Here is a 16,467-nt window from a genome sequence, read left to right on the forward strand (position 1 = left end):
CTTTTTCATTTTTTAGATTTCTATGTGGTTTCAAATAAATGTTCAGAGTGCTATTGTATATATGCACAGTTTTGTTTTTGTAGTCTACACCTTGACACTTCGTAAAATTGGTGGTGGTTATTCATTGGGATTGTTAGATGTGTATTTCCTTTATGTTTATTGAAAATTAACCACTATTTTCTTTTCCTAGTCCAAACCTCTGATACCTCTTCAAAAGGAAACTGATGCAGAGACTCAGAAAATGGTGCTTACTAATTACATGTTCCCTCAACAACCAAGGACCGAAGATGGTAGGAGTTGAAGATGCCTTTCTCCCCTTCCTCTTAACTAAAAATCAGGAGAATTTTTAGCTCCAAACTTCCTTACTATTTCATTGAGGGTTTGGAAAATTAATCAGAAAGTTTTCAGAAAATATTGGATGATAAGTAACATCTCTGAGTTGAACTTAGAGGTGTGAAAATGTATCATATCATGCCTTTTCTTTATTTAAGTTATATTGATAATAGTATTCATTGTAGCTCTCCTTATTTCAAATCATATTTAACTAAATGTTAAAAATGCATGTTAAGCATTGTGTGGTTATAAGTGTTAAACCAGGTCATGTTTTGTTCTGCGGTATTTAATACTCTTTGACTCCACACACTAGATGAAGGTTGTCTCTGAATCTATAACCTTTGAGTATATATGTCACTGCTAAGTTACTTCCTATGTTTTGCCCAGCAAGAGAGAATATATTCTTCACTATTGACCATAAGTATATACTTGTGGATTATATTGTGAAGACAGAGGACCAAATTATTTCTAGTATATGTAGTATATATCAGAAGAGGGCAGTAGATACCATTATAAATGGTTGTGAGCCACCATGTGATTTTTATGAACTGACCTCAGGACCTCTAGAAGAGCATCCAGTGCTCTTAACCACTGAGACATCTCTACAGCCTCATATATGTAGTAGATGCTCGCTCGCGCGCGCTCGCTCTCTCTCTCTCTCTCTCTCTCTCTCTCTCTCTCTCTCTCTCTCTCCTCTCTCCTCTCTCCTCTCTCCTCTCTCCTCTCTCCTCTCTCCTCTCTTCTCTCTTCTCTGTTAGTGTGTGTGTGTGCAACATTTAAAAATTGTACTTGAAATGTCTTTCTATGTATTTTATATGTATCTTTCTGAAGACAGTGAAAATAGCTATGGCCTGATGTTATTTAGAAATTAACTCAATATATAATATTGAGGAAAAGTGTAAGTTCATTGTGAGTCTTAACACATTAATATTTCCATATGAGGCCTGGAGAGATGGCTCAGTGGTTAAGTGCATTTTCTGTTCTTCCAGATGACCCAGATTTTATTCTCAGCTCCCACGTGGCAGCTTACAGCTGTTGGTAACTCCAGTTCTAGGGTATCTGATCAATCTTCTGGATTCTCGGAGCCCCAAGCAAGCATGCATTTTAGTACACAGACATACATAGTAGCAAACACTCATGCATATAAAATAAAATTAAAATAAAATATGCCATGTCAAGTGGCTAAGCTTCCATTTTCTCTTCTTTAAATAACTTTAGCAGTTTCATTTGAACCAGTTACTTACATACTACTTAGGACTACTTTTAGCCTGAGTGCTTTCAACAGATATATTTTATTATACAGCCTTTACTGAAATAGTTTTTCAGTCTGAGTAGAACATTAAAACATTATCTTCTATGGACTAAGAAATCATTTCATCTCTTTCCTTATAAATATTATAAGTACTAATATTCTTTACTACCAAAAGGACAATTATTTGATCATGTTGTATAGCTGATAGTATTTACAGGACTCTCACACATTTTTACAGTGTCAACCAGGCTTCCTTTGTATTGTTATGACCGAAGAATCAGGAGAAGCAAAGAAAGAAAGACTTAGTTCGTAGTTTCAGAGGCCTCATTTCATCTTAGTGAGGCAGATGTAGTAGATAGGCAGTTCACATCAAGGCAACACAGAAGCAGAAGTGGTGGCTGAGGACTCGGTGCTGCCTTTAAAGTCATGCTTCCTCCGACACATCCCAGCCTCTAGCATTTTCACAGACTCCAAAATAGTACCACTTAGGGACTAAGTATTCAAAATAGAAGCCTGTGGGAAACATTTCATAGTCACATCAATACTTAGTACTATTTCCTGTTATAAATCTTTAGAGGTGAAGAAAATTGAAAAATTCAGACATTCTGATAAATAAGAGCAGACAAACAAACATTTTATTGGCATACTCAAATATTTGTTATATTTTCTCTATTAGTACTGTAAGTAGTATTTACCTATTTATCTTTTCTATCTTCCTGTTTTGTGGTGCTAGTGATTGGATCCAGGACCTTGCAAATGGTAGACAAGCACTGTATACCCTCCAGTGCTACATACCCATTTAATCTTAATTTTTAACATGCAGAATTTTTATTTGCATGCATCTTAGAGTTTCTGCTGCTGCAATAAAACACCGTGACCAGACTTCTGGAGGAAGGGTTTAGTTCAGCTAACATTCTGGTCACACTCTGTCACTGAGGAAGTCAGGGCAGGAGTGCAAGGCAGAGAAGCTGAGGCATGAGCCATGGAGGAATATTGCTTACCTGCTTATGGCCCGTAGCTTTCTTGCCCTGCCCTCTCACAACACCCAGTTCCACCAGCCCAGAGGCAGGACTGTCTACAGTGAGCTGGGACCTCTGACATCAGTCATCAACCAAGAGCATGGGCCATAGACCTATCTGGTGGGAACATTTTTTTTAAAGATTTATTTATTATTTATACAGTAGCCTGCTCACACGTGTGCCTGCCCACCACAAGAAAGCACCAGATTTCATTACAGATGGTTGTAAGCTACCATGTGGTTGTTGGGAATTGAACTCGGGACCTTAGGAAGAGCAGACGGTGCTCTTAAACTTCTGAGCCATCTCTCAGCCCGGGAACATATTTTTAATTGAGGTTTCCTTTTTCCCCAAACGACTCTAGCTTGTGTCAAGTTGACATGAAACTAGTAAGCACAACATGTAACAGCATGTCAGTTCTGACAGTTGTAATTTAAGTACACTATTTTATTATGGAAACAGTTCTGTATTTTATAGTCTTGCTAATTAATATGGTTGGAAGTAGATGAAAATACATGGAAAAGAGATGGGTCTTTAACGTTTATTCTTAGAGCTTTAATTACAGACCTTTCAATGAAGTTATTTACATTTGACACCTCGAAAACCTAACTTGAATTTCAATGCAAAGTCTCAATTGCCTTTGCTGTTCCTAAATAAATGTTACAAAAATACCTATGAAGCAATAACCTTCTGGAAGAAAGTCTTTGTTCCTACAAAAATGATAGTGTTCTATTTGTCTCATTACAGATGCAACTTAAATGAGATAAAGTTTTGATCTGTTTAGTTATTTCAAATATATTCTTTAAATTTCCCCTTTAAAGGTGAATTAGTCCCTTTGAATGACTTTGAAAAAAGCTAAGTATTTTATACCTGTAATTTCTCATCTTATACCTATCTTCCAAAATACGTACTATGTCATCAGTTGCTTCTGGCTCACAGAATTTTGAGTATTTACTCTTCTGGTCATTTTCAGGAAGGTTCCTGCTAGCCCTTTCTCTAAGCTGTCTAAACTGTGAGTGTTCATAACCACGAGTATATACATGCCTTGATCTCTTCTTTCACTGTTTTCTAATTTCATGATTCATGGCCTTTTTGTCCATCCTATATCTCAGTTTTTTTTTTTCTGATTCTTTTAAAGGATGATCCTTTAGATAAGGAAGTGCTGTTCAAATTCTGATAGAATCCTAAAACTGTTGATTTTATTTTGGCATTTGTTTTAGGGTAGAAGGGCTATATTAGGGAAATTTTCAGTTCTCAAATTAATCAGAAAACTCTTAGGTTTCCTTAGAGCTCATTTGCCTCTTAAAGTATCTCACCATAGGTGTACATGAATATAATATACTCAGCATTTTGCATCAGAAACAGCAGTGATTGGGAGTGGACAGTTGGATCAGCAGTAAAGAAAGGTGCTTGTCCCCAAGTCTGGTCACTTAAGTTTGATCCCTGTAATCCACTTGGTAGAAAGAGATAACTGATTCTGCAAGTTGTTCTCCAATCTTCACACATGTACCATCATACACATGCAGTAATAATAATAAAATTAAGAGAAAAAAGCCTACAGTAGTGTTGTCAAAAGGATGATGAGTTTCCTTTGAATCTCAAGGGAATACTTTTCTTTATCCCAGTGCTTCTAAGAAACAGTGAATCTTACCTTTGAGTTGTAGTTTTACACTAACGTGAGAGAAACACACTTTGTTTACATTGAGCTCATCTGGTTTGTCAGCCTATGTGACAGGTGCTATTAGACCAAAGTAAAATCCTTGCCTTTTAGAATCCAGAAGTAGATAATGGTGTGGAAATTTAAAAGGAATGAGAAAGAAAGAAGACTATCTAGGTTGAAAAATTAGTCTTTTTGGAGAAAGTTTCGTTTTGTACGCTGGCTGACTTAGAATTCTTCACACTCACAGTAAATCACAAACATCTGCCTCCTGAGTACTGGGATTAAGGCTGTGTGCTACCATGCCTGACCTAGTGGAATTAGCCTTAAACAGAGAGAAGGAAACAAGTGATTGTTTCCCAAGTTACCTATATTATATAGTAGGTACATATTGTATATGTAGTATAGGTAACTTGGGAAGCAGCATGGTGGGGAAGATAGCAGTCTGGAGTATTTCTCTGAGCATTTTTTTTTTCTGTTTTCATAGAAATTTTATTGAGGGTTTTTCTTATGTTTGTATTATATTGTTAATTGCTTACAAAGAACTATATTTCACAAAACTAAGTGCAGCTTGAATGATAAGGATAAATTTTTCTGGGAATCCTGTTGTTGTTGCTTTTTGTTGTTGTTGTTTGTATTTTTAGTTATTTTATTTTTGTATGTATACATTTATATTATTACACATATATACAGTAGATTACCTCTGTCAAGAAGAACCGTGACACAATCAGGAATTATCTAAATGTTACCTTCTTAGTGTTTTGGCTATTTGTATTTGACAGTCTTGAAGAAGACATCTTTCCTATCTTGGGGCACCTAAGTTTCTGAATGTAACTCAATCTCCATCACATCTTGTCATTATCAACTTAGATCACCTATCTAGATCTAAAAACATCTTAACCCCGAAACAAGTAAGCTTCATTTTAAAACTAAACTACCTGGTCTTCAACTCCCTCAGAGACTTGAGAAGGAGTAAATTTGCGTACCTGACTATGACGGGAGTGCAGGTTAGTAGCTTTCCAAATGAAAAGATGACAGAGACAGTTTCTATTTGAATAGTCACCCAAAACTCTCTATAACGTTGGAGCGTCTTCTTCAGCCTTCTGAGCCAGTATATCTGACAGACATATTTGTGATGCAGGAGCTATTGAGGACTTGTTTACCCTGTCTAGGCAGAATTTGGCCGTCGACTCTGCCTGCATCCAAGCTTGCCCTTTTTTAAGGCAGAATTCTGTCTGTGGTAGAAATGAGGACCTTTTGCCAGGTGGTTAGTTTGCCACATTGAAGCCATCTCCATAAGGATCTCTGAGCATTTTTATTATACTTTTCCTCTATAGTGAGATAAAGGTAAAACAGTAATGTGAGTGAAATTTGCTTCCAGTGCTTCAGAAAGGGCATTTGAAGGAAGTAGTGGTGGCTAGTGTATCATGAAATAGAAACTTGGTTAAAGAAGGAAGTAAAACTAAGAGTGGTTTTACAGGTTGACAAGAAAGATGGCTAAAAACTCGTTTACCAACAATCAAGACGTGACTTAACATTTAGAAGGAGGGTACAGTGACAAAGTGGGGACATTTTGAGTATGATCATGTTTATGAATCTCTTACCTGATATGAAGATTAACATTTAGTAAGATGGGTAATTAACCAGAAAATATTGAGAATGAAAGTCATGGTCAGAGTTACAAAGTCTGGGAATCTTAATACATTCTTGTGTAAAATTGCTTTACCTCTTAAGCATTTGGAGGCTGGCTGGTGATTAGAGTTGCTACCCAAGGGCTGTTGACAGACTCAGTGAGTAAAAGTACTTGCCACCCAAGCATGGTAATCAGAGTTTCATCCTCAGAATCCATGTAAAGGTTGGAAGGAGAGAAATGATGCACAAAATTGCCTTCTCTCTCTCTCTCTCTCTCTCTCTCTCTCTCTCTCTCTCTCTCTCACACACACACACACACACACACACACACACACATAATAATTTTTAAAAATGACTTCTAAACTTAAGTGAATTACTTTATATGAATCCTAGAAGTACACTGTTGAAAAACCCCTGGCTGTGGTTGCCATTTTTTGTCTTCTGGGCCAAAGTCTTCTGTAGGCCTGGTAACCTCCAACTCACTGTATATGTGAAGATGAAATTGAACATCTGATGCTGTGCCTTTCCCTCCCAGGTGCTGTGATTACAGCCATAGTGCCACTCTGCCTGGCTTATGAGTTCATTTAGTGCTAGTGAGTGAACTAAAGTACACCTCTTAACCTTTCTAATGATACCACGAAGATATATCAACCATTTGAACCATATTGCATATTTGTTTGAGCAAAAATAGCTTGTTAAATACTAAGCAACTCACCAAAGTAGTTAGATTAAAAAACGTGAGTTTAATCACGAAAACGAAAACATATTTATAATCCCAAATTGAGAAAATCAAAGCAGGGTGATTGCACATTAGAAAGCCAGCATGAGCTATATCATGAGACCCTGCTTTAAATACTAGCTCACTGGGCTGGAGAGTTGGCAGCAGTTAAGGGTACTGCCTGTTCTTCTGGAGGGCCTGAATTCAATTTCCAGCAACCACAGGATGGCTCACAACCATCTATAGTGGCATCCGATGACCTCTTCTGGCATGCAGGTGTAGATGCAGATAGAGCATTTATATACATAAAATACATAAATAAGTCTTTACAAATAAAGGAAGAGCTAAAAAACAAACAAAACAAACTAATTAGCACACAGTGGTCTGGGGATGGTAGCTCATTGCAGAGTGCTTTTCTAGTGGGCGAGAGTCCCAGGTGGTCCTCAGCTACATGGGAACTTGGATGTCCTGGCTTTAAAACAAAACACATAACAAGAAATAAAACTAACCAAACAAAATGTCATTCCTGTCGTTCCATTTGTTGGATGGCGTTTTTAATCTAGACGTGCAATTTACAAAGAAAAGAAACCCAAACAAAGTTGTCATATAAATCATATTTGGCACACATAATCTCATTGGCCATATTTGGATGTTTTAGAAACTTCAGGTTTTTGTGTGTTTATATGTGCCCATGTTGAAGCATATTTGCCTTCACTCTCCTACTCTAATCTCTTTTGAGTCATCATTTTAAAAAATATTTTATATTGTATAATGTTCATAGTTGAATGAATTCTAAGCCTTTCCAGAAAACATGTAGAGAAGTCTTTAATGTTTTAACATTATATCTGATTAGATAAAGAATGATTGAGTTCACATTAAATGTAAATTTTCCTCACACTTTAGTGTGGAAAATTTATTTTATTTAGTTAGCATAATCTATATTGTATGTAATGCTTAATACAAAAATATAATTTCCACTAAAGTAATTCATTTTACTTTATAACAAAATACCTCGCCCTGCTGTTGAACTCTTTCATCCCTCCACTAATGTTGAACTAGTAATGTTAAATAGACTTCTAAAGTTGTAAGATGTGGTAGACTTACTGTCTTAAAATGTTTAGGGTCTTTCACAAAACCTATGTATTTGCAGTATTTAAATGACAACACCATGAATCCTCCTAATAACAAACAGAATTAGCTTTTGGGAAATAAAAGTTGTGGTCGTGGTAAAGAAATCTTACACCCGGCCCCTTCCTTTTCCTCTTCCGGGGACAGTGCTTAGAGGCACTCAAAACGGTCCAGTGTTTGACATACCATAGTAGGCTCTCCTACAATACAGCCGCTAACAAAACTACACTGTCTCGAACCCCTGGCAACAGGATTGTTTACCTGTACACCAAGAAGGTTGGGAAAGCACCTAAATCCGCATGCAGTGTGTGTCCAGGCAGACTGCGCGGGGTTCGTGCTGTGAGGCCTGAAGTCCTGATGAGGCTGTCCAAGACAAAGAAGCACGTCAGCAAAGAAAGAAAGAAATCTTAAATCCAAATCCTGTTTCTTACTTGGAGTTTGTTGCTATTCTTCTGGACCAGTTTTAACTGCCATAAACTTGTCTTTATAGAGAAGATTATGAGTAATAGTTTTCTGTGGTTATTGTAAAATACAGTAGCTTTTCTTTTACTTTCCTTTAGTGATGTTCATATCAGATAATGAGAGTTTTAATCCTGCATTGTGGGAAGAACAGAGGAAACAGCGGGCTCAAGTGGCATTTGAATGTGATGAAGACAAAGATGAAAGAGAGGCACCCCCCAGGGTGAGTCTGTTAGCTTTTATTTCATGTGTGATGACTAAAGTTGGTATTAAATACCAATATTATGCTATTTGTGGTTACAAAGAAGAGTTGAAGTCATTGCTTACCACAAAGCACTTACTAATCCAAATGTTTTCACCTACAAAGAAATTTGAGAGAAATATACAATTGCCAATAAAAGATAGATTTCAGGGAGAGATAGAACTCACTGGTGGAGCTCTTGTCTGTCATTTATAAAGGCCCAAAGTTTGATCGCTAGCATTGAGAGGAAAAAAGGAAAAAGTAAACAAAACAGCTGAATTTGAAGTAATAGAAACTGAAGATTAAAACAGAATTTTTAAAAACCTATCACCTGTCTTCACAGTTCTGATAGATTGAACATTAAGCTCTGAGGTTGTTATTAGAAGTACTAATACTTCATGTTTCTCTTATTTCTCTAGGAGGGAAACTTAAAGAGATATCCAACACCATACCCAGATGAGCTTAAGAATATGGTCAAGACTGTCCAAACCATTGTACATAGATTAAAAGATGAAGAGACTAATGAAGAGTCTGGGAGAGACTTGAAACAACATGAAGATCAGCAAGTTGTAAATAAGGACATGGGTGTGAAGGTCAGAAAACTCAGTTCTAAGGAAGATCTAAAGTGTTTGAGACAATTGAGATGATGATCTTAGTTACATACTGCGTTATTGTAGTTTTGTTCTCAGGTGCCAAAATTGTGACCTTTTTGAATTCCGCATTGTTCATCTTCCAGTTCTCGGTCCAGTTTCTCAGGATAGTTCAAGATAGCTGTTAAAAAATCATTGCCTGCCAGGCTCTGGTGGTGCACGCCTCTAATACAGCACTCAGGAGGCAGAGGCAGGCAGATCTCTGAGTCCCAGGACAGCCAAGGCTACACAGAGAAACTTGTCTTGAAAAACAATAAATAAATGAATAAATAAATAAGTAAATAAATGTATATTCTGAACAAATAATGAGATAAGATTGTCAGAGTTATTCTGATATATTGTCAGAAATATTTTCTTTCCCACCTACTTTGATAATACTGGTCCAGTTTATTCTAATTTTCAATTAGTTACTAGTATAGACATTTGACACTTTGCTGGAATGTTTTAGAAACATTCACAAATTTCTTTATGTTGTTGTTGTTTTGTTGTTGAGTTTCTCTGTGTCGCCTTGGTTGTCCTGGACTCACTTTGTAGACAGGCTAACCTGGAACTCACAGAGATCTGCCTGCCTCTGCCTCCCAGAGTGCTGATATTATAGGTGTGTGTCACTGCACCCTGCTCACAAATTTCTTAAGCTGTATATTTCCTCAATGAAATTTTCTCAGTGCTACCCACCCTTAAACAAAAGTTTTATCATGCCATTTAGAATCACTGTACATTGCCTAGCAGACAGAAATAATTCATTATCCTTTGTGAGTATGCTGACCTAATTGACTCACTTGATACCAGTCTTCCAGAGGAAAAGTAACTTTTGCTAAATTATGTACTTTAATGTAATCATGGCTCTCCTCGGGCCATCTGCCCTCCAAATGGGCTCTTTATCTGTGAGTCTAATTTATGTGTTCATAGTTTAAAACCAGTTTAGAATTAGAAGTTGATGTATTACTTACATTTTAGATCATTTTTAATACAAAAATAGACATAAAACTTATATAACAGATCTTTATCTTTTATGTAGATTTCAGAAAGTACTACAGCAAAAAGCAAACTTGATGAAAGAGAAAAGTATATGAATTCTGTACAGAAAACTAATGAGTCTGAAGCTGAGACCAATCCTGGAAATTTACCAGGGACTGCAAATATGAAAGTGTCTGGGAATCTGAAGCATATTGTTAGCCATGATGATGTTTTTGAGGTATGACTTCATTCTGATATAATCATGAGAGTTTTCAATTTCTAGTATTTCACTGCTGTTCACAAAGAAGGCGGGCTGGGTGATGGTAGTGCGCGCCTTTAATCCCAGCACTTGGGAGGCAGAGGCAGGTGGATCTCTGTGAGTTCCAGGCCAGCCTAGTCTACAAAGTGAGTCTAGGACAACCAGGGACAGAAAAACTTTGTCTCGAAAAACCAACCAACCAAACAAAAAATAATAAAAGGCTGATAGTGTGAGTGCAAAAAATACTAATACCTCCTAAAATATCAATACTAAAACTGCTAAAATATCATTCATCACTTTAAATGTAAAATTTTGTATTCTTTTTGAGTAAATGACTTGTAGGTAAATTATCATGGTTATATAAAATAAATAATTACATTTGCTTTTTTGTAGCAATGGGGATCAAACTCAGTTCAGTGCCCATAATAGGGTCATGTTCTATCTCTCATCTATATCCGCAGACCTTGCTTTTTTTTCTTTAACATCAAAATGAAAAATTGAAAATGTAGATCAGTGGTAGAGTGCTGTCCTACCTTGTATAAGGCCCTGGGTTCCATCCCTATCACTGCAAAAAAAAACCAAAAACAGTGTCTGAGAACCTAGATATAATTTCTCCTATTGAATAAGTAAAAGCTGTAGTTTTTGTTTGTTTTTAAAATCAGGGAGGCTTTTTATCGACATAGCTCAAACTCTACAGATTATTGATTGAAAGTATATAATTGATGGCTTAAACAATTTACAAAGTTGTAAAGTTATCACCACTATAGTTACTTGCAGAATATTTTTCTACCACAGAAAGAAAAAGAAATCTCATACTTTCTGTCCCTCTTCAGGCTTTGCATCCCCCTAAACTCTAAGCAACTAATACATATTTTGCCTGTATAGATTTGCCTGTTCTTGGTATTTTTATTAATGAAACATACACTGACACACACACACACACACATATATATGCAAGTGCCTTTACCATCTTACTGGTCTGGTAAGTAGTCTTTTATAGCTTCTTTCACTTAGCATTTTCTCTTGAAGTTCATTCTATGGTATCTCTCAGTGCTGCATCTTATTTCTTTGGTAGCTGAATAGCATTCTATTCTCAGGTGTAAGTGAGATGACTAAACAGAGACAGAACTCCAAGCTTTTTGAGACTAGATACCAGTTTATAGCCCAGATGGCTGGCAGCTGACTGTGCAGCCCCAGCTGGTGTAACTCAGGGTGTTCCTCCTGGCTTAGCACCTTGCATGCTGTGTCTGTAAGTGTGAGCCACAGTGCCTCACTGGAACTCCATGGGAGCCCTGGTTCTTCCTTAACTCCAGTTGTAGAGGCTCTAGCACCCGCTTCTAACTCCCATGGATATTTTACACACATGGCATATAGACGTAGATGCAGACAAAATAATCACACATAAAAATAAAACTAAATAAATCTTTAAATATATGAATAGAGATTACAAACTGTTACATTAAAATAGACAATAGACAGTATTTTTATGTATCAAGAACCAGAGCTAGCATGTAGGTGCTAGAAGACAAGCCTGTGTGCTCGCAAGAGCAGCACGCGCTCTCACTGCTGAATCGTCTCTCCTCTACTCATGTCTTTATTGTGCCACTTACACACACGTCAGAGTCCCTGACACTGTGTGTTTGCTTCTTTCTCAGGGTAGCAATCTTTGTAGGACATTTGCTTTAGTTTCATCTTAGTATCTAGGAATGATTTAGCTGGCAAGAAATCGGATTTCCTCCATATTATATGATATTAAATTTTCTACTAATAGATACTGACTAACAAGACATGTTCTTTGCTGACACAACTCAGCGGTAGGTAACAGCACAGAAACAACTGTGGCATATTAGAGGAAATAAACAGGGAAAAATAATACTTTTGTTTTCAAAGTAGGTGAAGTTTTTTATTGTTCATATTGATAGCAGTCCATCTTAGAAGATCCCTTAGAACCCAGATGTACTCAAGAGAGTAAACAACAACTAGGGAGAGACTCTGTTGCGGGACTTTGTAAGGTGAAGTTTTCAAATACACGATTGTGCTTTGGTCAGTTTTGTTTGCCTGTAATCTTACAAAGCTCTAACACATAATAACTGTTAATATACTTATTCAGGCTTAACTCAAAATATGATACAGTAAATATTTCAATATGTTACTAGTAACTGCTGCAGTTTTATTGCTGCACTTGAAGTTAAATCATACAGTTTTGTCAACTATTACCATTGAAATGGACTTTTATGCATGTTCTTAACAGTCTACTTTGTTTTTCCTGTGTTTCTATATTCAAAAAGTCCAAAATTTAATTTTTGTATTTCCTCCCTTTTCCTTTAAACTAGGAATCTGAAGAACTTTCTTCTGATGAAGAAATGAAAATGGCAGAGATGCGACCCCCACTAATTGAAACCTCGATTAATCAACCCAAAGTTGTAGCACTCAGTAATAACAAAAAAGGTTAGATGTTAAACAGAAAAGCACTAAAACTAGAAATGGCCTAAATAAGATGTAGTAACTTTGTGGGAGTAAATTTTACTGAGTGTCACATTAGTCAAACATTTTGAAAATAAATCTTAAAACTGCCTTTCCAAAATGTTCTCCTTACTCCTATTTTTAAAGAAAGTCCTCCCTACCCTTATGCAGATTTTGTTTGTTAGGGCATGGCATTAAAGGGATAAATTATAGATTATAATTCCATTTCTATTGATTGTTTTCTAGATATGTTATCCTTTGTGTGCTTAATTTTATCCATAGATGCATGGCAATTTTGAATTGCAATGAGGCTTATGAAGGATTTTGTATCTAATGCATAGCATAGTACCTGATATATGCTAACCACAGTATTATTTTATTCTTATCTATTCCAGCATGGTAGGTATTAAGCCTTCTTCCCCTTCTTATGTCAACTAATTTCCATGTAACAAAATATTAGATTCTTAGGAATAAAGTAAGTTGTCTCATCACACCCCTCTTACAACTAGTTCCTAATGAGCTTTGCGTTCTCTCTACCAAATGTTTATCCAAACTGTTGCCATCGTAGAACTAGTGATACTACCAAGGTGGCACCTGGTTAGGTGGATTTGTAATGATACTTAGAAACTTTTGAATACTTTACTAGTTGCTTAGGGAGTCAGCAGTTATTGTTTGGAAGCTAAACAGTTGGTCGTCATACTAGCCCCATAACAAGAACGTCAAAGGCAGCCCTAATGGTATTTTTATAAATTAAGACATAAGACTTAAGTACCTTGAGGTTGGAATCACTGAACCATTTGAGCCCTACTTCTGAGAACAACTGTCATGTCTAAATCCTAGGCTGCTCTGTGGGTATGTCTGGGTGCACTAGCTCCTTGATTTGGCTAGAATGGAGTTGGGTTGTTTTTTTTTTTTAAAGAGTTTTTTGGATAACTATTTTCAAAACTGCTTTTAAACTTCTGCATTAGTGGAATTAAATACTGCTTCCTTTTCTTAGGTAAAAAAAACTACCTCACATACTGAGATTGCTACTTTATAAGCAATTCTTTGAGGTTGGAGAGATACCATGTTTGGTTCTCAGCACTCATTAGGTGACTCACTGTATAACTTCAGCTCCAGGGATATGATAACTCTGGCCTCTGTGGGCACCCTCACTCAAATGCATATATACAGACATACATATAAAAATAAATCTCTCAACAGTCATATGAAATAAGGGAGTTGACCTTTTAAGGTCACTTGATTTTGTGTATGTGTTTATTGCGTTGCTTGATTTTATTGTCAAAATAGATTTAAAAAAATTCCATGTGCGTAGGAAGTATTTTTTGCCCAGATAAAATGTAAGAGGTTGTGAATGATTAAGTATTTTTTTTATCATGAGTTCTTAAAATTGAAAGGACAATTCATTCACCAAAATGAATTGGTAGCCTTTGAAAAATATGTAATAAGCCAAGTCAAATCTTGGGTATCTTTTACTTTGATTACATTAAAAAGTGGTATCACCACTTTAAAATTATTACATTTTTATATATACGTAGAATTTAATTTTCAGAGATGCCTCTGATTATATTACGTACTTAATTATTCACCTCATATATTGAATCAAAGCTTTCTATAAATTCTTAGTGAATTTATCATTACTCTTAAATACTTTGTTCTTTTTTCAGATGATGCAAAGGATACAGATTCTTTATCAGATGAAGTCACACACAATAGCAATCAGAATAACAGCAACTGTTCTTCTCCGTCTCGGATGTCTGATTCAGTGTCTCTTAATACTGACAGTAGTCAAGATGCCTCACTTTGTTCTCCAGTGAAACAAACTCCTATCGATAGTAACTCCAAAGTCAGGTTTGTGAAAATTTTAGCAAGATTATTTACTTATACAATAAATAGAAATAATAAAAGAAGTAATAAGTATAGGACTAAACATAATGGTTTTACAAATATTAAACAAGTGGCTTAGGCAATATGTTTCTTTCATTTTAAAACTATAGTGATTATACAGTTTTATTTTAAAATAGCTTTTTTTAGTTGAGAAGAAAACAACAAAATACAATAGATTCTTCATCTCTAGGTAAAATTAACACATAAAAATATTTCTAGGTGTTAGGACATATAAACAGCCGATTTGAGGAAGTTGAGATAGAGTTATTTTTGTCCATAGAAATCATGTAATTACTTCTTGTTGCTGTGATAAAACACCATGACCAGAAGCTACTTATGGGAGAATAGTTTGTGTTGGCTTACAGTTCTAGAGGGACAATGTGTAATGGTCCCGGAGGCATGCCTTCAGGGAGCTGGAGTAGGAAGTTGAGAGATCACAGCTCCAACCAAATGCAGAGAGCAGGGAAGGCAAATGAAAGTGGAGGCTGCAGGTTTTCTTTTTTTTATTATTATTAATTTATTCATATTACATCTCAATTGTTATCTCATCCCTTCTATCCTCCCATTCCTCCCTCCCTCCCATTTCCCCTTGCTCCCCTCCCCTATGACTGTGACTGAGGGGGACTTCCTCCCCCTGTATATGCTCATAGGGTATCAAGTCTCTTCTTGGTAGCCTGCTATCCTTCCCCTGAGTGCCACCAGGTCTCCCCATCCAGGGGGCGTGGTCAAATAGGGGACAGGTTTTCAAGCCCACTCCTAGTGGTGTACTTGTTCCAGCAGTACTCCATTCCCTGTCCCCAGAGGCTCATGGTCATATCATAGTGAAAATTTTTTTTAAATCAATGTTAAAAGGATCCATGGTTTTTAACAGTCTCAATACTGTTAAAAAGTCTGAAATTTGAGACTCAGAACTCTCTTAATTATGACCTCCAACCTGTAAAATATATGTATTTCCAACATACTATGGCATGGAATATACATTACCATCCTAAAATGAGGAATGAGGACATGGGAGGTAGTACTGAATCAAAGCAAAACCAAAACCCAGGAAGAGCAAACTCCATGTCCAGTGTCAGATGCTTAGATGGCTCTGTCCAACTAGCTTTGTGGCCTGTGCATACATCTCTCGTGGGCTGGTTCCACTCTCTGTAATCAGATCTTAGCAGATGTCTCATGGCTCTGGTGTTTCCTAACAGTTGGGTGTTTCTGCTGCATCCCAGGCTTTGCTTTCAGTATTTCATGCAGTGGCCATCCACAGCAACTCCAGCCCTGCCAGACTTCGCCTGTCCTCAGGGGCTCTCTGAAACCATATAGGAGGAATCCATGGCCACCCCACTGTTAACATCCTCTGTGCCATGGATGCTACTAGCAAGTTAAACTGACAGCTTGGGATGCACACTTGATGCCTCACCCAGTATTGCTAGCTATTTTTCAATGCTTAGGCAGTTGCTTTCTAAGAGCAGAGGGCCTGTTAGGGTTTGATTAGTTGGAAGCTTAGGTGAGTGGGGTCTTGCCCTGAGGGCACCCTTCTCATGTTCTAGTCAGAGCGAGGCACTGTCCCTAATGGTGGTACATTCCGCTTCCCGCACTAGTATTGGCTGTAATACTGCTTTCTACTGTTCCTGTTCTCTCCAAACGGTACAACACATTGTTTCTTTTTATTCTACTTTCTGTTTTTCAGTGTAGATCAGTATATAAAGAGTAACCAGTAGTAACTATGCCAGAGACTCAACATTATACTGTCTTGAAATTTCATGCACAAAAGAAATTAGTTCATTACCTTGTTCTTTTCTGTTCTGTTCTGTTTTTAGACAG

General features: G+C 36.8%; 1 protein-coding gene across 5 annotated transcripts in view; it reads left to right on the forward strand.

Annotated features, from left to right (window-relative positions):
• The window catches only part of ERBIN (erbb2 interacting protein), a 99,413-nt gene that overhangs the window by 63,370 nt on the left and 19,576 nt on the right, over nucleotides 1–16,467 (forward strand). For all 5 annotated transcript variants that reach the window (XM_084800747.1, XM_084800750.1, XM_084800746.1 and 2 more), the window contains 6 exons: nucleotides 191–290; nucleotides 8,297–8,418; nucleotides 8,856–9,029; nucleotides 10,105–10,281; nucleotides 12,636–12,750; nucleotides 14,433–14,616. In XM_084800747.1, coding sequence (XP_084656873.1) covers nucleotides 191–290; nucleotides 8,297–8,418; nucleotides 8,856–9,029; nucleotides 10,105–10,281; nucleotides 12,636–12,750; nucleotides 14,433–14,616 — 872 coding nt within the window. The remainder of the gene's footprint in view (nucleotides 1–190; nucleotides 291–8,296; nucleotides 8,419–8,855; nucleotides 9,030–10,104; nucleotides 10,282–12,635; nucleotides 12,751–14,432; nucleotides 14,617–16,467) is intronic.

Source organism: Acomys minous, assembly GCF_964271855.1.
Source record: "Acomys minous genome assembly, chromosome: 11".
Lineage (NCBI taxonomy): Eukaryota > Metazoa > Chordata > Mammalia > Rodentia > Muridae > Acomys > Acomys minous.